Source organism: Piliocolobus tephrosceles, chromosome 7 (assembly GCF_002776525.5).
Source record: "Piliocolobus tephrosceles isolate RC106 chromosome 7, ASM277652v3, whole genome shotgun sequence".
NCBI classification, from domain to species: Eukaryota; Metazoa; Chordata; class Mammalia; order Primates; family Cercopithecidae; genus Piliocolobus; species Piliocolobus tephrosceles.
In genome coordinates this window covers 74520461-74545546 of record NC_045440.1, presented here as the reverse complement: position 1 = coordinate 74545546, position 25086 = coordinate 74520461, and the positions used below count along the sequence as shown (strand labels likewise).

The window sequence follows — 25086 nt, the reverse complement described above, 5'->3', positions numbered from 1 at the left end:
GTTGTTGTTGCTTCTCTTTGCAAATATTTTCTATCCACAGTTGGTTGAATCCAGGGACATGGGACTTATGCATGCAGAGGGCTGTCTGTATTATTTTAAGCTATTTAAAGATTTTTAAAAAATACTTACAAAACTCTTTTATACTTAATGGCATCAGGATAAAGTTCCCTGTACCTTGGCCCCTGTGTGCCCCCACCTGCATTTGCAATTCTGACTCTCTGTATGCTCTTGTGGTAAGGCATGGCCCGAGGTTTCCTAGAACAGAAACTCTCCAGCTCCCTGCCCTTGCTCCTGGTGGCCATCTGTTATCAGTCCTCTTCCTCCTTGGCTGTATTCTCCTTATCCTTTGAAATTCACTGTCATCATCATCTCCAGCAAGCCTTCCCTGAGCTTTTAGCACTTCTCCTTTCCCATTCCCACTGCTCTCTCCACCCATCTCTACTGAGACCCCTATCACATTGTGTTATCCATTTTCATTCCTCCCCTGATAGACTGAGCATGACTTGAGGTCTAGACAGTATTGGTTGGTAGGATGCCTGAAGCCTAACTAGCACAGTAGCAGTTGGAGCTTAACTAAGAGGGTATGTGCATGTGTGTAATTGAATGATAGAAATAAAGATGTGTTGGCATCAGACAGCCTGGAGTATTGGATATATCTGTGTGACTGGAGCATGGGATCTTCATGAAATATTTAGTAGACAAAGATAGAGAGATAAGTAGGAGACAGATTATTAAGGGCTTCCTAGGTTATCCTAAGGAGTTTGGGTTCTATAGTGTAACTGATAAACTGGTGAAAGACCTTTAAGTAAGAGAATGTTCTAGCCTTGGCAAAATGGTAGAATAGGAGGCCCTGGAACACAGCAATTCAATAATAATTTATAGACAGATTTTCTTTGTGAGAAATCCAGAAACCAGTTAAGAGGTTCCTGTATGCCAGGTGAGCATGAAACCAGCCAGATCTTAATTAGCAGGGAAATTCAAGATACCCTCATGCCATAATCCCTACCCACAGTGCAGTGCCATACAATCAAGACAACTACCCCCCACCCCCAGCTCCCAGCTTCTTTCTGCCTGGAAGGGGAAAGATGTATACTATACATCCAATGCCTTAGCTTTTCTGGGGCTACCCAAAAGACTGGCTTCTGTCTGGCAAGTCTCAGAGTGCTGACAGGACATGGTGTATTTTAGCAACCCCGGGGCCAATGAAGACAGAGATGGCTGGTGGTGGTGGTCACCATCCTCTGCTCAGCCGAGCACAAAGCTAATAGTTGAAAAACTCCAGCTTTTAACTTTTTCCTGGAGAGTCAAAGAGGTGTGCCATGTATCCAGTGACCCAACTTATCTGGGAGTTGCCTGAAGAATTGGCTTCAGTCTTGCTTGTCTCAGAGCTCTGATGGGACTGAGACAAGCAAGGGACTGATGCTTGGGGACTGCCAAAAACAAAGAAAGTGGATTACATTAGCATAAAAGTTTGAGAGGCCTCCAGAATCTCTGTCCAGGCTGATTGGTTAGGATCTTCTCCAGTATGAGGCCAGTTTATGAATCCTAGGGGAAGTGGTTGTCTTATGTAATGTGCAGACACAAACACAGAATCACGGAAAAGTGAAGAAACAGGAAAATGTTTTCTAAATAAAGGAATGAGATAAAGCTCAAGAAACTGACCCTAGTGAAATGGAGATACGTAATTTACCTGACAGAGAGAGAATTCAAAGTAATCCTTATAAACATTCCCACTGAGGTCTGGTGAACAATGCATGAAAAAAAGTGAGAATTTCAACAAAAAGAAACCTTTTAAAAGTACCAAGTAGAAAGCATGGAGCTAAAAAATACGATAAATTGAAAAACTTACCAGAGGGATTCAATAGCAGACAACGTCAAGCAGAAGAAAAGATCATCAATCTCAAAGACAGGTCACTGGAAATGACTCAGTCAGAGGAGAGTTGGACTAGCCTCCAGCATTTCCCAAAGGGTTAGCTGTTTTATTCATGCTATGTTAAAGGCTTAGACATAAAGTAAACTTGGGAATCCTGGGTTAAACCAAGTTGAACAGATTTTTGTTCTTTTGAGGTTTCCGATTCTTCACTATGCTAATATGTATTTTTAATTTCTCAAAAGGCATTTGTATTATGTAATTTGCATTATTTTCAATTTTTATTTATCATGGAACCATTTTCTTTGGGGACTATGTTATAGAACACATTTTGGGAAATGGACACTGAGAATACTAGCAGCAGAGAAACACTGAAAGCTTGAATCAGAGGGTTAGCATCAGGAGAGGAAGGGGCAAGAACAGGGAATTAAGTTGTGTCTCTCAGAGCACATCTCTATGAGTGGTGACTTACCAATAATTTTAAAAGATAATATCATTTGAGAATTATTGATACCTGATCAAAAGACATTAGAATAAGCAGTTTGAAATGTGGTTTGAAACTTCTCTGAGACAAATGATAGTCAAAGGAAAGTGCTTCTCTAGTGTGGTTTGAGCTCCATCAGCTGATGACACAGCCCCCACTCCTCTTGATGGACAGAGGACAGAACCTGTCCATGGCCTGGCTTGAATTAATGCACTGGATAATCCCTGCAGTGGTCAAATTCTTGAGATGTTTGAGCAACATGATAACTACTTGCTTGTGAGTAAATCAGAGATGGTTGCCAGGAGTCTAGGTTGGGTCATGAGCAGCCACATGGTGGTATGAGCAAAGCAAGTTAGAGACAGTGCTAGTTTTGAGATGATACCCATTTGCTTTTTTATGTGTTTGTGAGTTAGAGTTGTCTATGGGACATCCTTGTGGAGGTGAGAGGACCACTGGGCTGTTGAATATATGCATTTGTACCTCCAAAGAAATTTGGTCTGATTAAGCCTTTATTTTACCTGATGTGCCTCAATTGCTCTATGTGTTGGGGTTTCATGCCTCTTTTATGAGATATAAAATATTAAAATGCAGGGTGAAGACACTGCACATTCCCAATTTTCTCCCCCAGTGTACTTTCACACATCAGTTTCCCTTGTCCCTTTATAGCTTCCCTACTACACACAAGTCCCATTGAAACCACTTTTTTTGGATTTTTTAAACTTCTAATTTTAGGAAAATTGAAACAGACATTATTCACCTTTTAATAGAAACTACAGTTTCCTCTACAGTATGACAAAGATACTTGATTGCCAGGATTTCTCATTTCTTTGTAAGTAAAGAAATGAGTAAAGTACACCAAGTAAAGCCATTGAGTTAATACTATAACATGTTTTTATTTTAATTATTTTAAGTGTAATAACAGTGTTCTTCATTTTATTTATAGCTCCAAAAGGAATTCTTCATTTGTCTCCTGATGTTTATCAAGAGATGGAAGCCAGCCGCCACAAAGTAATCTCTGGCACTACTCTAGGCTATTTGTCACCCAAAGATATGAACCAACCTTCAAGCTCTTTCTTCAGTATATCTCCCACATCGAATAGTTCAGCTACAATTGCCAGGGAACTCCTTATGAACGGAACATCTTCTACAGCTGAAGCCATAGGTTTAAAAGGAAGTTCTCCTACTCCCCCTTGTTCTCCAGTACAACCTTCAAAACAACTGGAATATTTAGCAAGGATTCAAGGCTTTCAGGTATGAATTAAAAGCAAAAACAAAAAACAGAACAATTCATTAGCCTCAGATCCTTCATCTCTATCCATCACAAGGCTCATTCTTGCCTGCTAGTATGGCCTACATGCCACTTACATTTTAAGTTATTTAGGAACACAAAGGACAGACAAAAAAAGAGCCGTATGCACATGCCTCATTTTCTCTTATTTTTTATCTGTCTAGTAATTCTTTTGCTGCCTGTCTCTTCTCCATTTTCCTTCTTCTTTTTTAAGCATTTTTCATACTCTTCACTGTCTTCCACTTGGTCTTGATTAGGTGCATCTGTCTCTTCACTCTGTCTTCCACAAACAAAAATTCTGCCTTCAGACATTTGGTGTTAGTATTTCACACTCAGTTCTCCCTTTTTTACATAAGGATTGAATTTCTTTTTATGATGATTTTACCTTTATTGTAGTTTTGAATTTTGCATTCTGTTGCTAGTATTGATTCAGGTACACCATTAAGATACAACATTCTAGAAGTCTGTTACCTTAGGAGTTAATTAAACATGATATTTGAAGAATAATGAAATGCTTTATAGTTGTTTGAGGCATAACAATGTGTATTTGTTTTACTGGATCATGTTTTGAACTGACTAGGGAGGGTAGCATCTGCCTCAGATGCTACCAACAATTCTGTTTCACTGGGTAGTCTAAAACTAGCTTGTAGTTTAACTTAACTTGTGTATGTGAATTTAGGGATGGAAACTTGTTTTCCCTTATTTATTCTTTGTTTCCTTTTGGAAAAAACCCCACAAAAATCAGCACTCCTTTATGGATACATCGGAACTTTTAAAAGAATTGTTAACTCTAGGAAAGGGAAATATCTGTCTTGATTTCTTAGTTGCCTTGAAAATCATGTACTGAACTGTAACCGCTAACTTGACTGGATGAACTACAGTTTGCTTGTGTGTAGAGAGAGTATTGCTTTCTCAGATTTCACTGTTTTCATCTCCTTTTCCATCTTAGTCTTTATTCCTTAAGACCAAAAACTGTAATATCCTTTAGAAATGCTCTAGAAGATCTGTATTGTGTAGAATGATCATGTATTTATAAAAATTTTACAAGTCTAGATTATAAAATGAAAAAGAAGGTCATGTGTTTTGGGGAGTATTTTGCATGTTTGGATTTTTTTTTTCCCTTCACCGAACACTTCTGATTCTTTCAAACTATTGCCAGGTAGTTGTTAGTGTTTTTAATTGGACTCTTAATATGAACTTAAAGAAGCTGTTACCAGTTATTGGCTCTGTCATCTGAAATTTTAACCACTTAATTTAAAGTTATAATTTTAGAATTTGTTTTTGTTGTTTTACCTTAAGAAACACAATAAATCACTGTTAAAAAAGATCTCGATTTATATAAAGTACTGGAAAAAAGCTAAGTAATTTTTAGTTCTGTCTATAATCTGCATAGGATGAATTAGAAATAAATTGTGATGAAAAGAAATTCACTGCTTATTTATGAATCTAGTCATTTAGAAATGTCTGAGAGTAACACTGCATTCTTATAGAAACAAAGCACAAATTGCATTCAAGCTCTGAATTGATTTTTTTGCTTGGAGCTATTGTTACAGTAGATGTAATTTTGCTACCAGAACATCTTAATTTTTTAAATCTGTTTTTATTTCTAAGCTCTTGGCAACGACAGTAATTATAATTGTAACATATCTTCACTGTAGTCAACACGTAGAGTCTGCTTCCCTCATTATTGCATTGCTTAAGCCTTTTTAAAAAGCTTATGCTGACAAAATATACTCTTTTTTATGGACACGTTATACGTTTCCAAATCTGTGTATTGTGATTTTTACATACTAATGAATATAAACAGGTGATTTTAAAATATTACTGTGCTGCTTTGGTTGAATGAGCTGGTATTGATATAAAATACTGTGTCACTGATGGACCACTACCGGCAGCTAAGCAGTGAGCAGAATCTCTGGGAAATGGCTTAGTCCGGCCACATGCATAGCCCTTCTTAATAATATTGCAGCAGAAGGTTCTTTGTGGTTACCCTCTCAGGTATATTTACCTGGTAGAAAAACATGTAGATTGTTTCTGTTACTTAAATGTTTTAATTGGACTGCAGTTTAGAAATTATAGGACCAGCTTGTTACAGATTATGTGCTATTCTGTTACTTTTATTTCGGAAACTTAAACACAATAAATTCTTTTTCTGTGTTTCTAGGTTAGAACTTTTTTATTTTATTGCAAACTGAACAGATACTATTGCTTATTGAATATTGTGTAAACCCTTCTTTGGCTTTCCTTGCCCATTCCAATTTGATTTAAACCTACTAGAGTCATTGTATGTGACAGCTATATTGTATTACAAAGTAAAAATATGTGAGTGTATTGAAAACAAAGTTGTTTTAACTTTTAATTTTGTTTCATCACCCAGTCTTTAATTTGAATTTATACGTTACAGAAAGCTACTTTGATCAACTGTAGGCATCCAAGCTCAAATTCTTTTAAACCTACAAAATAGGTAAAATTATTATACAATTAAAGTTATTAATAAAACTGACTTAAGAGAGCAGAATGTGACTGAACACTTGCACATTCTCAGCAGTTTTTTTATTCTTGTTTGGTCTCACCTAAAGTTTTTATCGTATTTTAGAATCGAACCTTTGGGATCTCTGTCAGAAATGAATGTTTATTTCTTTCAAGTATTATCAAGTATTAATACATTTTGTTTATATTCTTTTAAATGTTTTATTCAGTAGTTCTGTGAACTTCAGACTTTGTTGTTCAGGCTAATCGTATGCTTCTGTAACTTCTACACATTTTATAAGAACTCATTCAAAATTGTAGTCCTACATAGTGTTTCAGGGTTCCTTGTTGTGTACTCTTTTATTACAATGGCAAAATGTTTCAAAATCATTCAGCTTTTTAAAGAAACTTACTATGCAAAAGACACTCTTGAAATGCTGTGCATTTAAACTGAAGTGAAATAATTTGTTTCATGTTGTACTTTGCATTATTCTACATTTTCACATCTTTAATACGCTTTTCTATGCTAATTATATTAGATGTAAGTGGTTTCTTTGTTTAAACTAGTCATTAAAAATTAGGTTGAAAATGAAAGTGGATTATTTTAGTAAATCATCCCTTCTAGATGGATTTCATTTCAGTTTGCTATTCTGTGCCTCTTCTGTGAGCATCATCCACTGAAACAGTGTTGTTTGTGAAACCTTCCGAGTATAGTAAAACAAACTAGGTTTTTTTTTTCTCACATAAATAATATAAAGAAACACTTAGTTGGTGTTTTAGTTAAACTATAATTAGTTTATTGTCCAAAATCAAGGAGTGTTTTATGGAGGGGCCTCTCATTATTGTATTGTAATCATGCCGTTTCCAGCAAGATGAGACTGTCAGTTAAATTAAAATTTTCCTTTTCAAATATAATTCACGCTTAATACATTTCAACTGATATGCCTCCTTTTGTGGAGTTCAGTATGATAATAGCAGGTTTTTGTAGCCACAGGCTTCTTTTAAGTATTTATTTTTTAACAATATGACTTTAGTGTAGATTACATTGGGATGGGGCTGGTGGAAGTCAGGGGTAGTGGCTGGTCTCCCTGAGAATCTGAGAATCAACCTTTCTCCTATTTATTCTTATCTCTCCTATACCTCATGTTTTCCAATCCATATAGTTATCATCAAGGTGGCTATTTGCAGCAGCTTTTTTTTTTTTTTTTTAGAATAAAGTATTCATTTTTGTTAAGAGAGCAATACAAGTACAACTTTGTAAATTTCTCTTAGGATAATATGGAGAAAGAAATAATGCATGTACATACACACCCACACTTAGGAATATAGTTGTCTCTTGGTATCTACAGGAAGGATTGGTTCTAGGACCCCCAAAGATACCAAAGTTCATGGACGGTCAAGTCCCTTATATAAAATGTTGTAGTATTTACATATAACCTACACACATCCTCCCTTATACTTTAAATCATGTCTAGATGCCTTATAATACCTAATATAATGTAAATGCTATATAAATAATTGTTACACTGTGTTGCTTTTTGTGTTTTTTAAAATTCTTTTTTAATATTTTTGATATTTGGATGCATAACCCATGGATATGGAGGGCCCAACTGTGTGTTTTCCCTCATTTTTAATTTGTCATCGAAACATAACTTACTGTGTTGCCTCTAAGACCAAATGTTCATGTAGGCTATTAAATAAATGTATAAAAGCGTAAGAAATTACTTACTACAATGACTACAATGAGCAAAACACATTTGTGGATTTGGTCAGCAGATACTGCTCTGATTTGCCATTAAAATCTTAAAAATTCTTAGAAAACTCTTGAATTTGACCTCTACTACCTTCCAAGGACCCTGGAGAGATCTAAGTATGTGTTAGAAGTCTCCTGAAGGCTTGGTCTTCCTTTAGTAACATTAACACTCCGGTTTGTTCTTCCAGTGGGCAGCCCCAGTTTATGCAAACCGACCTGTTTTGTCTGGAATCTTTAGACTTTGATATGCAGGCCAAAGTCCAAGGGATATGCAAACATAACACACACCTGAACTTCCATAAAAACCAGCAGAATTGTAGATCAACTCATTTTACTGAAATTATAAACCCTGTAAAAAAAAAAAAAAAAAATACTACGTTTGAAGAAGGAAATCCTGGTGCATATAAAAATCACAATGAGTAACAGTAATACAGGTAAGAATCAAGCAGGCCTTGAGCAAAACAGTCCATTATTACTGCATAAACTATTTGGGTCTAACCACCCACCCTATATCGCTGTGATACTCATTTTGAGCCTTTATGCACCAGTGCATACGTAGTAAGACACACAAGATACTTCAACAAAATATAAGTAATATACAAACACAGTAAGAGCTGTTCCAACCAAAGAAACTTCAATGTAGATCTGAAATGAGCCATCACGATGCAGAAAAAGATGATTATCATTTCGTATCCTTCCCAAGTAGAACTATCTGATAACCTTTTCTGTTTGTATCAGAAGAGATTTCAACTCAACATGAAAATTCTACTACTTGGAATTATTTGAAAAATCAAGTATTTGAAGGAAGAAATTATTTTTCATATAAAGATGTATTACATTTCCTTTTGCTAGAAAAGATTGGCAATGATGTGATTTTTCATTTAATGACATATAATTAATTATAGTACTCTTCAGGTGGATGGCAGCTATGTACCTACACTCATTCCAAGTCATGTTGAAGTGACTCCAGCATTTCCCTTTCTCCAGAATCCAGCTATATCTAAGGAGATTTTTTATTTTCCCACAAATGACAGTGGCTGAAATTTCATATGTATTGTTCTTTTCTCACCCAAGGCAACTCTTAAGAAAGAACAGTATGTGAAATGCTGCATGTAAAAGATTTTGTATACTCAAAAAAATTGCTCTGACATAACAGGGGCCTGCATTTAGGGGATATATGGATAAACTAGGGAGGAAACTGACAGTTATTGATGGACTCACATATCAGATAGTGAAGTAGGCATTACATATATTATTTCAGAATACCTGGTGTGTTTTTGCCTACAAATCTTTATTTTATGTTGAAAAAAGCTATTGTGTAATGTTTGAAAACAATTCCCTGTAAGTAGGACTAATGTGTGGTGGTGGCCCATAGTCTTCTGGATATTGGTTTGTTTTTGTCATAGATTTCATTAATAAATTTATTTCTGCCCTCAACTATATATACAACTGAGTAAGTCATTTAAGAATTCTGACTCCTTGACTGGGCATGGTGGCTCATCTCATGCCTGTAATCCCAATACTTTGGGAGGCCAAGGCAGGCAGATCACTTGAGGTCAGGAGTTTGAGACCAACCTGGCCAACGTGGTGAAACTCTGTCTCTACCAAAAAAAAGGGCATGGTGGCAGGCGCCTGTAATCCGAGCTACTGGGAGACTGAGGCAGGACAAGTGCTTGAACCAGGGAGGTGGAGGTGCAGAGCCAAGATCCCGCCACTGCACTCCAGCCTGGATGACAGAGCAAGACCCTGTTTCAAAAAAATAAATAAATAGGGCTGGGTGTGGTGGCTTACACCTGTAATCCCAGCACTTTGGGAGGCCAAGGCGGGTGGATCACGAGGTCAGGATATCGAAACCATCCTGGCTAACACAGTGAAACCCCGTCTCTACTAAAAATACAAAAAATTAGCCAGGCGTGATGGCGGGCACCTGTAGTCCCAGCTACTCAGGAGGCTGAGGTAGCAGAATGGCGTGAACCCAGGAGGTGGAGCTTGCAGTGAGCCAAGATTGCACCACTGCACTCCAGCCTGGGCAGCAGTGCGAGACTCCATCTCAAAAATATATATATAATAATAATGATAAATAAATAAAAATTAAAAGAATTCTGACTCCTTTGAGATGGAAGGGACTTTAGATTTTATTCCAATATAAAATTTTATATATAAACACATTTGGGAGTACATTACGTAAAACATCATATTAGTAATGTAGTTTACTTGTTTTTACTTGATTTTAAACCCTGACAGATTTTAGGTTCTAGAAAGTTCTGCCATCTTAACATAGTCACATCAAAAAGCAGATTTAACTATCAGAGAAAACATATTTGAAAAACTTTCAAATTTTTTTTTTTATCTGTAACATTATCTCTCTTTTTTTTAAAGCATAAGAAAAGTACAGGCCGGATGAGATGGCTCACACCTGTAGTACAACCTGGGCAACAGACAGAGCAAGACTGTGTCCCAAAATAAAGTCTAGAATCAAGTCCTACAATGGAACACTTGAACCATTGCTGGAAAACAGTGCTAGGTTTACAGTTTGAAAAACTGTTACTAAGGGAAAGATAGGTGGTAGATAGTATATTGTGACGAAGTTTTCATAATTTCAGCATGTATATGAAGAATTAGATGGATATGAAGTTAATCTGCCCGTGGAATGCCATCCCATTGAACGCTGGAATTGATTCAGCGGAAGCACAGGACATGGAACATTTGTTTACTCACACTGGGCAGTACTCAGTAAGGGCCTACAAATGCTGGGTAGCATGCTAAACATTGAACACGGGAAGTTATGGTCAAGTTGGAGACTGACAGGCAAATAAAATCAATATGCAGAAGAAGATAACCCATGGCCACAAATTAATCCTGTCTCCTGGGATCAGTGCTCAAACATTACACAATGGTCTGATAAAAATAATTAAATGTTTGTAGCATAGTGCAAGAAATTATGTATGTAATAATTTCTACCCCACATAATAAATGACATAGTAAGTATAACCTGATAACTGTTAACTCGAAGTGTGGTTAGTGATATCAAGAATTGTGAGTGGAGATGAACAGTTCTGACTGAAGGAATTAGGGAAGAGTTCATAGCAGAGGGAATATTTGAAATATGTTTTAAAGAATACTTCAAATTTTAAGGTGGATAAGAAAAGGAATTATAGGCAGAAGCATCAAAGCACTGAAGACATAAAAGGGCATGGTGTTTTAGAAAATAATTTAAAGTGGAAGCGGCTAGTGAGGAGGCTGAAAAAAATGTGTGTGTATTGTTGGGAGTTCGAATTTTTTTAGCCATTAGACAAATACCACTGACTTATCTTTAAAAGAGATTTGACATGATTGGTTAACAGAAAGATAATTCTGTCAGCAGTGTAAAAGATGAACTAGACAAGAAAGAGACAGACTTGATAATAGACCAATTAACCTGGTTTTTAATGAATCCAGGAAAGAAAGAGTAAAGATTGAGTTAAGACAAAGCTGTTGGGCGCGGAGGAGTGGATCTAGGGTATAGTTGTGTAAGGTTCAATTGAGAAAATTAAATGATCTCTTGTGCTGACTTCAGAGAGGATGTTTTCACTAGCCTGGTTAGGGTGGAAGCTAGATTTACATAAGTTGAAAAGTAAGTAGAGACCATTTGAGGAGTAAGTGAGATAGTTTGAGTGTGAGATGTTTTAGGCAAAGTTTTATTGTTAGTATGGATGAGATGAGTAAACTTAGAGGAACTTAACGTGTTCCATTTTAAACGTGGAATTTGAGTTGCTTGTGGGATATTCACATGGATTTGTCCAGTAGGCAGTTGAAATTGGTCTGGTGATCAGTAAGAGAACATAGTACACACAGATTTGAGAGTCGTCAGTGTATAGATATAACTGAAGCCACAGAAACAGATAATATTGATCAGGAGAATGGATAAAGGCCTACAAGAGATTCCAGATGCATACTAACATGTAAGGGATTAATTTATTCATGAATTCAACCAGTATATATTGAGCACCTGCTGTGGACCAGGTACGCAACTTGGCACTGAGTATGTAACATGAAAGTGATAGCCACGGTTTCTGCCCTCAGTGAACTCATCAGAGTGGTAGTGTGGAAGAGGGAAGGGTTTGGTATAGGTGCAAGGGCAGATAAACACATCTGAACACATAAAATAAATTCAAATGGTGTTAAGCTCCTAATGTAACAGTTGCTTGGAAATTAGTTGTGAGGTTAATTATGATTATGCAAAATATGAACCATGACTTAGTGTCTTCAGTTGTGTCAGAGATAACTACAGTTAAGTGTTTTAATCAACCTTACTGATATGTAATTTACATGCGATAAAACACACCCATATTGTACAGTTTGATTAGTTGTGAAAAATGTATACAGTCATCAAAATATATACTACCACCATAATCAAGATGGGACTCTTTATTGCAGAAGATTTGCCTCCACCTCTTTGCCGCCAATTTTCCTTACCTCCAGACAACCACATAATCCTTTATGGCACTAAAACTTAGTTTTGCCTTTTCACTAATTTCATATAGGTGGAATTATATAGTATTCACAGTTTTGTGTCTAGTATCTTTCACTCAGTATATTTTGAAATTCATGCATGTTCCATGCTGCTAAGAATTAGTTTATTATATGTATATATACCACAAATTGTTTCAGTTTACTTGTTGATGGACATTTGGGTTGTTTTCACTTTGGAGCCATTATGAATAAAGCTGTTTATGAACATTCATTTACAAGATTTTGTGCAGACATGTTTCCAGTTCTCTTGGGAAAATACCTTAGAGTGAATTGCTGGATCACATGGTAAGTGTACATACAATGTTATAAGAAACTTTCGGATTCTGTTTTAATGTGTTATATACATTACATTCCTACCAGCAACGTATGAGGGTTGTACACATTAATATGGTCAAGCTTATTTTATTGAGAGTATAATGGTGTCTCATTGATATTTTAGTTTGTATTTCACTGATGACAAATGATATGAGCTTCATTTCATGTGCTTATTGGTCATTTGTATATCTTTGCCAAGTATCCACATCTTTTACTCAGTTTCTAATTGGGATTTTCCTCCATAATTATTGATTTACAAGAGTTCTTTATATCCTGGCCATAAGTCATTTGCATTACAAATATTATCTTCCTCCCTATGACTTGTCTTTTTGTTATCTTAATGTGATCCTTTGAAAAACAGAGGTTTTTCAATTTCAATGAAGTAAAATTTTCAATTTTCCCCCTTATGGTTTATGCCTTGTTGGTCTCATCTGAGGAATCTTTTGACTACCCCTAAGATCACAAAGATTTTTTATCTTAACTTTTCTTATGGACATTTAATGCTTTTAGCTTTTATGTTTAATGCTAAGACCCACTTAAAGTTAATTTTTAATGTATGGTATGGGGTAAGAGTTGAAATTTATGTTTTTCTCATAGGACAGCCAGTTGTGACAGGACCATGTATGTCATGTGTTGTGTTTTGTCTAGTCTTAAGCAAGGAATCTCTCCTCTTAATACTTAAAGCATTAAGATATTTTGTATATCTTTGTTTTTCACTACTTTGATTATGGTACATGTAGGAGTGTTTTTAATCTAGTTTGGGATTCATGTAACTTCTTAGAGCTGTAAAATAATGGTGTGTTTTTTATTAACCATTTTTGGAATGTTTTGGACCACTATTTTTTCCAAAAAAGTTTTCTGCCTTTTCTCCTTTCCTTTTAAAACTCCAGTTGCACATGTGTTAAATCTCCTGTTATTTTCCCACAGGCCTCAGAGGCTCCATTTATTTTTCTTTAGTCTTTTGGATTATGTAATTTCTATTGATCTACCTTCAAGTTTTGGATTCTTAGATTCTTCCCTCCATCCTCTCCAGTTTGCTCTTGAGCCCCTATAATACATTTTTCATTTTGTTGTGAAAAATTTCACAACAAATCTGACATTTCCATTCAGTTGTTTTTTATAGTTCCTTTTCTCTGTTGAGATTCCGTATTTGTATAGATACTGAGATTATATTTTCCTTTAATTCTTTGAACATCTATATCATACCTGCGTTGAAGTTTTTTGTCAACTAAATCCAACAGCTGGACCCGTTAGGAGTCAATTTCTGTTGACTGCCTTATTCATGAGTGTGGTTTACCTTTTTCCTGATTTTTTCATGTCTTTAGTTTCTGTTTGAAAAATGGACATTGTGGATAACGTGTTGCAACTCTGGATCATCATTTCTTCCCCAGATTAATACTTTTATTTTGGTTTTGGTTTTTGGTTAAGTTGCTTAAGCTAAAACTGCAAGCCTCATCTTCCCCATGATGGTATCCCTCAGCCAATATACTGTACTCAGTATTTCTACCTTATAACTGCAGCATTTTCTCTTATGGTCTCCTCTGTGCCTGCATCATATAGTGAAAGCCAATTTTTTGGTCTGAGTTTATGCTCATATTTTGGGGCCCACTTTCTTTGCCTTTTTTATGTTCTGGCATTTCCTCCTCTAAATTTCTAGCTGATCTGCCAGCCACACAGCCACTGATATTACAGGCTTATAAAGCTTTAGCATTCAATCATTTGAGCTGCATTCAAATTAGGGACTGCACTCTATTCAAAAAGTAGCAGACTTTCAAATCTCAACCAGTTCTCACTGGTTTCTGCCTACTTTTGCATTGGGCCTTCCAAGATCTCCCTTGTGCATGTGAAGTTTAGCAGTCAGCTGCAATTTGGGTAAAAGATTCAGATTTAAAGTTGTGCCACTTCTGCAGCTTTCTCCTAGGATTTCTTCCCAAAATATCTAGTTCATTTGCCAACCTAAACTCTTTCTCTGCGTCCTCCAGTGGGTAAGACTGCAGTTTTCCACCAGTAGAACTATAAGAAGCACAGGATGAGAACAAAACCAAAAAGTCATAAACTCATAATTCTTACTGCATACATTTTGATCTTTCAAGGGAAATCTCTGCCCTGGTATCTGCCTGATTTTGGTAACATTCTGATGTCTTCAAGTATTTTTTTATTTTGTCTATGCTTTGATATCTGCAAAATACTTTGTCTTGTGAATTCATTCTCCTGTTGTCAGAAGCTGGAATTCTACCAATTCTTTTAAAATATTCATTGAATTGACTAATTAATTACTAACTGGTAAACTTGACATCTGTTCAAATAAAATAATTCAAAATATGGGAAAATCTCTAAATGTAAGATATTCATTACATAATTGATTATATAAAAACACATTGGATTGAACAAAAGAAATTTATTCTCTCACAGTTGTGGCGGCCAGAAGTCTGAAATCAAAGTATTGGCAGGGTTGGTTCCTTCTAGAGGCTCTGAGAAAGAATCTGTTCTGTGCCTCTTTTCTAGCTTTTTGTGGCTGCTGGCAATTCTTGGTTTTCCTTGGCTTGTAGATTCATTATTCTGGTTTCTGCCTCCATCTTCACATGGCCTTCTCCTTTGTGTATGTGTATTCTTCTTTGCTGTCTCTTATAAGGGTACTTGTTATTAGATTTGGAGTCTACCCGAAATTCAGAATGATCTATTCCCAGATCTTTAATTACATCTGCAAAGACTTTATTTTCAAAAAAGGTCACATTCAAAGGTACTAGGGCTACACACTTGGACATATCTTTTAGGGTACACTGTTCATCTCACTGTATATCTCTTTTTTCCTTTATATATTTATTATTTTAATAAAATTTGGGAAATTTTTGGCCATTTTTCCCCCTAAATGATTTGTCTCCTTTTTTCTCTCTTTTTCCTTCTGGAACTTCATTTACATGCATTTTAGATATTGTCCCACAGATTCCTTGAGGCGTTATTCATTTTTTTTCCTCTTAGTTTCAGACTGTACAATTTTTTTCTTTTCTTTTTTTTTTTTTTTCAGTGGAATCTCACTCTGTCGCCCAGGGCTGGAGTGCAGTGGTGCAGTCTCAGCCCACTGCAGCCTCTGCCTCCCAGGTTCAAGCAATTATCCTGCCTCAACCTCCTGAGTAGCTGGGACTACAGACACTCACCACAACACCTGGCTAATTTTTGTATTTTTAGTAGAGATGGAGTTTCACCGTATTGGTCAGGCTGGTCTCAAACTCCTCACCTCAAGAGATCCACCTGCCTTGGCCTCCCAAAGTGCTGGGATTAGAAGCATGAGCCACCACACCTGGCCCAGATTGTACAATTTCTAATGACCTATACGTTCAGTTGACTCCTGTCTCCTTAATCCAGTAAATTTTTTTTTTTTTACTTTGTGTAATTATACTTTTCATTTCTAGAATTTCTATATGGTCCTTTTCATTAGTTTCTGTTTCTCTGCAGAGATTTTCTGTCCATTCATTCATTGCAGATATGTTTTCCTTTACATGCTCAAATATAGTTAGCATAGGTGCATTAAACACCGTTTTTATCCCCCCAATTTCAACATCAGAGATGTATTGAGTTTGGTGTCTATTGATTGTCTTTTCTGCTGAGTATAAATCACCCTTTTCTGTTTATTCTATGTCAAGTAATGTTGGATTGCATCCTGACATTTGTGAATGATACATTATAGAGACTTTGGATTCTGTTTCCAGTCCTCTGAATAGTTTTGAGTTTTATTTTCTGAAGCACTTAATCTGGCTGGACTCAAATCCAAACTTCTTTCTTCTTGGACTTCCTTTTCTCTTAGTTTCTGGGGCAGTAATCTCTCCTGACTGTCCATCAAATTCTGTGTCAAATGCTGCACAGATAAACCTAATAGAGTTGGTATTTATGTGGTTACTGTTCCCTCTTAGGGTGGCTTTAGTGCAAACTTTTTGCAATGAAGTGAATGATAGAGGAGAAGGTTGAGGTAGTGGTAGAAATGGTTTCCTAGAGTAAAAATAGGACTATCTAAAAGAGAATCTGTCATAGGTAGTGGTATCTGCTACCAATTTGGATTTGTAGTTGAAGCACCAACTTATTTCTTCTTATCTTTTGCAAATCAAGTAGCATGTATTGATGTTTCTTGGTTTAAGTTTCTTGGTCCCCATTACGGTGATTCTCATGCATAGTCCTATGTTACTATTTTTTTCCCCTAAAACTCTGACTTAAGGAGAAAGCTTTTACTCCTCTTTTTCATGAAGCTTTCAATATTACAAGTTTCCAGGCCTTTATACTAGAAATGTTTTCTGCACCCTTTTTTCCTCTCCGTATCAGAGGTAGACAGTACTACATTGCCCCACTGACTTTGTTTTTCTAATTAAGAGAAAATTTAGTACCCCCAGATTCCCTTCTTTCATTGTTTGAAGACTCTTTAAATATAAAATTCTGGCATGTAAAGAAAAACTTAAGTTTATTTTCTATTCTTAATAGGCTCTTGGCTACCTAGCACTAATGATTTTATTTCATATTGTAAATGGCCCTTAAAAAGGGATTTTAAACTTTCAGAAAAGTAAAAAAATAGTACTGACTTTATTGTTATGGGTTATATTACCATAGTATAATTATCACTACCCAGAAATTTAAAACGATATAATACTCTTATCTAATGTACAGATTTTATTCAAAATTTGCCAATTTTTCTACTAATGTCCTTTTTCTGGTCCAGAATCCAGTCTAGGATCCACATTGCATTTAGTCGTTACATCTCTCAAGTCTCTTCCAATCAAGTATCAGTTCTTCAGTCATTCATAATCTTAACCGTTTTGAAGAAAATCGATTACTTGTTTTGTAAATGTTCTTGAATTTGAGTTTTCCTGCTGTTTTCAAATGATTAGATTGAGGTTGTGCATTTTTGGTGAGACTATCGGAGAAGCTATACTGTGCCTATCTCAGTGCTCTTTACGTGACTCTTTATAATGTATTTCCTCTACATGCTTTTAGAACCACATTAGACAGTGCTATAGTGTTTGCTTCAAATGTCAAATAAATTTAGAAACTTCAAAAAGGAAGGGAAGCCTGTTGTGTTTACCAATATTCATACTCTTTTTCGTGTTTGTTCTTCCTGCTTTTATAATTTCCTTTCTGTTTTATTAACTTAATTTTAGCCATTGTTTCAGGGTAGGTATGCTGGTGACAGACTGTTTCCTTGTATTTGAGAATGTTTTGGGTTTTCCTTTCTTCCTCAAGGATATTTTTTCTGGATATAAAAGTCTGGGCTGACAGTTCTTTCAGCACTTGGAAAACGTTATGCCTGTTTCTTCTGTCATCCTTGGTTTCTGTTGAGAAACTACTGTCATTCTTTTACTTCTGTAGGTCAGGAGTTGTTTCTCTCTCACTTCTTTCAAGATTTTTCTTAGCCTTTAATTTTCAGAAGCTTGATTGTGTGTTGATTTGTTTGTTTTTATCCTGTTGGGGCTTACCCAGCTTCTTAAAGGTGTAGGTTTATCTTTTACCAAAACTGGGTAATTTTTAAGACATTATTTTTTTTGAATTTTTTTCAGTCCCACTTATCTCTTCTCCTTCTGGGATCCTGATGACACAAGTTATTAGATTGTTTTGATCTCACAGACCCTTGAAGCACTATTTGTTTTTTTCTGTCTGTTTTTCTCTGTTTTTCAGATTGGGGAGCTTATATTTTTCTATCTTCAAGTTCAGTGATACTTTCTTCTGTTCTTTCCATTTTGCTATGAAGCCCATCTACAAGGTTACCTTGTATTTCTTTTGTGAGACTATTTTTAAAAATCTGTTTCAAGAGTGTGTGTGTAATTGCTTATTGAAACATTGTTATGATGGCTACTTTAAAATACTTGTCAGATAAGTCTATCATCTGTGACATCTTGTTGGCATCTGATGATTGCCTTTTCTCATTCAAGTTGAGATTATTCTGGTTCTTGGTATAAGGGTGATTTTCTACTGAATTTTGGACATTTTGAGTACTATGTTCCTAAAATTTCTGTTTCAGTAAGTCTCCTCTGACATTGTACCAGTTAGGGAATAGGGGTGCTGCCTTTTTTCTGGAAGTTCACATTTTCCACCTAGCCTCTGTTGACATCTTCTTGGGAGGAGGCATATTGTTATAGCTGGGTGGTGGTAAAAGCCCTGACCATCCACCATGCCTGTACTGACACCGCCCTGGCAAGGAGGAGTAGGATGCCCCATCATCACCAGGTACATTGGCATTCTTAAGTTGCTGGCTTTTCTAGTACCCAGCCCAGGATATGTAAAGCAAAAAGAAAACTCAGGAATTCACCACTGTATTATTCCTTGGGTCCCAAAGACCCTAGTCAGTCTTCCACCTTCTCTCCACATTTCACAATCCCCTTATGCTGATTTTATGTATAACGTCCAGAGCTTTTTGTAGTTAAGCAGGAAAAATAAGGAAAAGTTAATCTATTTCATCTTGTCTGGATGTGGAAATAATAAATGGTCTGTCATAAATGTAACTATTTTCAATTCAAATATATATTATACATTTTGAAAATCTGTAATTCTTGAGTAAAAAGCACCATGTTAAAATATTTTTGTAAAAAAAATTAAATGCCATTATGAATTAAGCCAGTATATAATAAGATTTGTAAGGTCTTGTGTTTGATATCTATTTTTTGAAGTGATATTCAATACAATAGAATTCTAATACATTAGAAATAGTAGAGTTTGCCTCATAGAGAGAAGAGTTTGTATTGATTTGATGGTATACTGACTACCTGTGTAACCATAATTTTCCTTTAATGTTGAAAAGAATTTTTCTTATTAAAAGGTTAATTCTTTACAAAGCCCTCTACCATTTAATGTGGCTTCTTTTACATACGTAAATGAATGTATATGGGTATGTCAAAACATGAGTGCACACTGCAAGAGAGGGAAGTTCCTTTTCTGGTAGACATGAAACTATTAAAAAATCACTTAGTGTTTTCTTTTGATGGAAATGTAAAACTAAAATAATTGTGTATGTGTGTGTAAGTGTAATTTATGTTCTAATTAGCTGTCTCCCTAGACCTTCACTGGCATAGTTAATGGAAGCTATTTTAGCAAAGAGCAGGCCGGGTGCGGTGGCTCACGCCTGTAATCCCAGCACTTTGGGAGGCCGAGGCAGGCAGATCACAAGGTCAGGAGATTGAGACCATCCTGGCTAACACAGTGAAACCCCATCTCTAGTAAAAATACAAAAAAATTAGTCAGGCGTGCGCCTGTAGTCCCAGCTACTCAGGAGGCTGAGGCAGGAGAGTGGCGTGAACCCAGGAGGCGGAGCTTGCAGTGAGCCGAGATCACCCCACTGCGCTCCAGCCTGGGCAACAGAGCCAGACTCCATCTCAAAACAAACAAACAAAAAAAAACAAAAAGCACAGAGCAAATGTTTAGGATTTTTGTCATGTACATGCTTGTCACTTATTTAAGAATGTTATTTCCCCCTAAACAATGCTGACATCACATCTGTTGCATTTGTTAGATAATTTTTATCCATGGCTTACACAAAAAAATAAATTTTTATACTTTACTGCCAGATTTTGATTATCAAATATAAGCATGTAATTTTCAAAGCTTATCTAAAACATAGGATTTTTAAAAGAGAGAAAAGATAATTCCAAGTTGTGTCTCAGTCTGTGTAATACGATTTCATTCATTTATTTATCCTTGTCCTTTTAGAGGCATTAATGTGACAAGCATATTGCATTTAGAGTGAAACAGATTATGCATCAACTAAAACACTGATACACGACCAAGCACATTAAATGTATGTTCACATTTTTGTTACAAAGAAGTGGATGTGGTGTTCGTTAGTTATGGAAAGGATTGGGAAAAAAAACTGAAGAGACAGTAACAGATATTATTCTCATTAGTATTACTCTCAATAATTATATATCATCATTTATGTTATTACATTATGAGTGGATGTGTTATAATAAGACTATGATATTTATTAATGCTAATCATGAGCTAGCTACAGTTCTATATACTTTTCGTGGATAAATTAATTTTGTTTACTTATACATTAATTAGTTATAAATAGAACTAACAATGTAGATTTGTACTGTTGACTATAGTTAACTCAAATAAATACAATAATTTACATGTCATCAAGTGATCTAAAAAAGTAGTAAAGAACGTTTTGAAACCAACTTAATCTACTTATTTAGTTCAATATTTATGAAAGAAAGCTGCTTTGTGCCTTGCTAAGAACATGCTATTTTGTCTTAGTAAAGATTTAGGTCCTTTGTACAACTGGGGTGCAGATGCTGCAAGAATCAAGCATGTTTTGAGTCTCCTAAGATTTAGTGTTAAACTGTCACTCTTCAGCTCTTTGCTGCCTGTACTCTTCTGTGCAAGGCCTCTGTGCAGTACCTACAGTGGAATTGCTACCTACTACTGTGAAGTCAACTCCACAATTAATGAATCTGAGGTGTACTCATCAAATATATGTTTTCTTAACACAGTGATTGTGCTGTGTATCACATACCTTAATGATCTAACAAGGAACTTTCTTTAAACATAGGTCTTTTTTATACCCTCCTCATTTTTGTTCCATAGGGGGTGGCCATTAAAAACATCTGACAGACAAGCAGTTAACCCAGTTCCCTGCTGAGATTAGTAAAATATTTAGTAGTCATGCAACATCAAGAACCTTTAGCTCTGCAGGGAATAGTTTGACTCAACTTCTTTTCAGAGCTGGGGGTAGGAAATTTAAATTTTTATTTGGATGATCCCTCATATTTTCAAAACAGCATGAAAAAAATTCATACACCTAGCGTTTTATATAATTTAAAACCATTCATTCATTCATTCAAATAGAAACAGGGTCTCCTCTCTCTCTGTTGCCCACGCTGGTCTCAAACTCCTGGCCTCAAGCAGTTCTCGTACCTTGACCTTGTAAAGTGCTGGGATTACAGGTGTGAACCACAGTGCCTTGTCTGTTTCTTAAATTCTCTGAATATTTGAAGTGATTCTATGAATACTTCCTGATTTTCTCTTCAGAAAAAAGGAAGTCTTTAGACTGGCAAAGTCAATATCAGAATCCTAAAGTATAATATCTCATCTGGGTTTAGAAGATTACATATCAAACTAGGAAATTTAGTATACCATCTCAAGTATAGTGTCTCATCTGGGTTTATGAGATTACAAATCAAACTAGGCAACTTATCTTAAAAATTATAGATTTGCAAATTTCAAAGAAAGCCATCTTATTTAATTGATATATTGAAATTTACAACTCACCTTTCAGTGGAATAGTTTTTGTAAATTCATGAGAAAGAAACAAAGTATCAATTTATAGTAGTTGATGGTGTTATAAATCCAGAAGCTCTACACCATTATAAAAATCAAGATTGGTTGCTCACATTTTAGAGTACCAAAGGCAGCAAAATGATATAATTTATAAATAATAAATCTTAAACTGTTGATAAACTAAACTCTGAAGTATTTTTAAAGAGTCTATTCTAAGCCAATGAGTGACCATAGCCCAAGGAACAGTCTCAAGAGGTCCTGAGAAAGTGTGCCCAAGGCATTGTAGTTACATTTTAGGGAGACAGGAATTGTAGGTAAAATCAAATCAATACGTGGAAGGTGCATATTGGTTCAACCTAAGGAGGCAGAATATCTTGAAGCTGTGGAAGGGGCTGGGTGGAGAGTGAAGGAGGTGGGTGGCTTACAGGTCATAGGTAGATTCAAAGATTTTCTGATTGGCAATTGGTTGAAAGTGTTAAGCTTTGTCTAAAGACTCAAAGTCAGTTTAGAAATAAATGCTTAAGATAAAGGGAATGGTTGTGGAGGTCAAGGTTCTTGTTACGTAGATGAAGCCTCATAGGTAACAGCCTTCAGAGAGAATAGATGGTAAATGTCTCTTTTCAGACCTTAAAGTTGTCAGACTCTCATTTTTAAAATTTTTTGTATTTTTGAGACAGGGTCTCGCTCTGTCACCCAGGCTGGAGTATGGTGGCACAGTTATGGATCACTGCAGCCTCAAACTCCTGGGCACACCACCCCTGGTTGATTTTTTTTGTAGAGATAGGGTCTCCCTGTGTTGCCCAGGTTGGTCTGAAACTCCTGGGCTCAAGGGATCCTCCCCTGTTGGCCTTCGAAAGCACTGGGAGCCACCGTGCTCAGTCCAGACTCTTAGACCCAGGAAAGACCTAAAAAGGGGGAGGCTTGGCCACATTAATGGAGTTTCTCTACAGGCACAAGTTCCTCCCACAAGAGACTGCTTTGCAGGGCCATTTCAAGGTATGTCATATAAATATATATTGGGGTAAAATATTTTAATTTCCTTCAGGGCCTGCTATCTGTCATATGATGCTATACCAGAGTCAGGTTGGAACTTAGAATCATATTGCCACAAATAACATGTTTCATCAGTCTTATGGTCTCTATTTCAATGTTAATGTTGGTTAGTTATGCCTAAAATGACTGCACATATCCAACCTCCCTTTCTGTCATGGCTGGGAATTCAGTTTTTCAGGTTTCTCTGAGGTCCCCTTGACTCAGAGGGGGTCTATTAAGTTGGTTGCAGAGGCCTTAGGATTTTATTATTGGTTTACAAAACACAGGGTGATGACTCTTTGTAATTTTCTGTAGTTACCTTTATTCACTTTTCTTTCATAAAAATCAAGGTCCTATGACATTGTGCATTGGAATTTTTAGGGCCATGTTTGTAGAAATGCACTGCTTTGTTCTAGCAGAAAGAGTTTACCCAGTCAGTTCTGACGATTTGTGTGTTACAGACACAATGAATGGAATTTTGTTGCCCTAATTATTTTAATATAGTGTTCTAAGATTCCTGGTTCCTGCAAATGCTTTGAATCATAAGAGGCATTTTGAGACTTAGAAGAGTGAATTTCAAAATGTCATTCACATATTTTTTTAAATTCACAGTTTCATGAACACTGATATTTTTATTTCCAGCAAGAAAATATATACCTGAAGAAAGCCATATTTAACTTGTCTGTATGAGTCATTAGTTGAGTATGTAAAATATGACTTTTTCTTAAGGCCTTTTATCAGCATATTATTAGGTTTAATTTGAAATTGGGTCCTCAAGCAAGAGTTTCATGTTTTTTCCTACATATTTTTATCTGGTTTACTGAGCAGTCTCAATGCAGTAGGGATGTAACACAGAATGATTTTCTATTTCTCCAGTCACCCCCTTCCCCTGTGCTCTGCCACATCTTCCATTCATGTTCCTTTGTGATATCTTTGGCAAATTCCATAGTTTTCTGGCTAGCTTTTAGTTTTTAAAAATGTAATGTATCAGTGTCAAACTCCAAGTTCATATCCTTCCATTGCAAGCCATTCATTTTGGCTCCACAGACTTAGAGGAGGGAGAGTGTACATTGATCTCTTTCACTCCTCCTGTCACTCCAGCATCTGTATTTGTGGTTGGTGGGGTGGGAGCTTAACCTGGCTCGGAGACATCTTCCTGCACACTTTACCTCTATTACTGCTCTGGAGGATTGGAGGGTGACTAGGGTAGAGGAAGCTGCTACTCATCCTGGTTTCATCCACTCCTGGTGGCCTCCATTGTGCTTTTCCGTGTACATCATGTCCATGTCTCTTGAGTCAGTGGCCTCCTCTGGCCCTGAGGGAAAGTCACATTTCCTTTGGGCTTTACCAGTGGTCTGTGCTCTGCCCCTATGTTGGTGAGTGTTACTTTGGCTGGTGTGAGTAGCCCCTTGGCTTCTGCTGGGATTCTCTCATGCTGTTCAAGGGCCATGGAGGTAGGAAGTGATCATATCTTCCTTTATCTTGTTGTTTTTTCAGGTACACTACCTACCTAGGACTCCTTCAGTAAGCTCTCAGATACCTCCAAGCCCAATTTCTATATTTTCATATGCTTCTAAACTGCCAGGGACATACAGCAAACTTGGTCAAATTTTCTATTCAAAAGGGGCCTACAGTTTTGGTTCTCAGCAAGCCTCCCACCAGGGAGTGAAATGTCAGCCTCCCCTTCATGCAGGTATTCCCACTTTCTATCAGCTATTCTCTTAGAGCTACCCACTCATTGGAAATACTGTATTTCGCATCAGGCTGACAATCCAGATGATTCCCTCCTGATGCACCCCCCCCCCCCCATCCTTTGTTCCTTTGTGTGTTCTTTGTGATTGGATCAGTTGTACTGATTTTTACAAGGCGGGTTGGGGGAAAGCCTAGCCCTAAATATTGGCAGCTCTCTGGAGCTTCTTTTGGTTTTGGCCATGGGTCTTGGTGTCAATTCTGGGCCAATAGGAAAAAATCTCGCGATATTAGGTTATTTTGTGAGTGATAAAAAGCCCAGTGGCTTAAACAATACAGCGATTATTTTTTTTGTCACTTAAAGGTCCATAAGCTTGCAGGCTACAGCTGGCATGATGGTTCTGTTCCATGAAGTCCTC

At 36.4% G+C, this 25086-nt stretch overlaps 1 protein-coding gene across 15 annotated transcripts in view; it reads left to right on the top strand.

Moving 5' to 3' along the window:
- The window catches only part of STAU2 (staufen double-stranded RNA binding protein 2), a 346153-nt gene that overhangs the window by 212779 nt on the left and 108288 nt on the right, over positions 1–25086 (top strand). For 14 of the 15 annotated variants that reach the window (XM_023184094.2, XM_023184104.2, XM_023184107.2 and 11 more), the window contains one exon: positions 3298–3605. In XM_023184094.2, the coding sequence (XP_023039862.1) occupies positions 3298–3605 (308 nt within the window). Of the gene's footprint in view, positions 1–3297; positions 6706–25086 lie in introns of those variants that run through there. The other variant, XM_023184106.2, reaches the window with a different exon arrangement.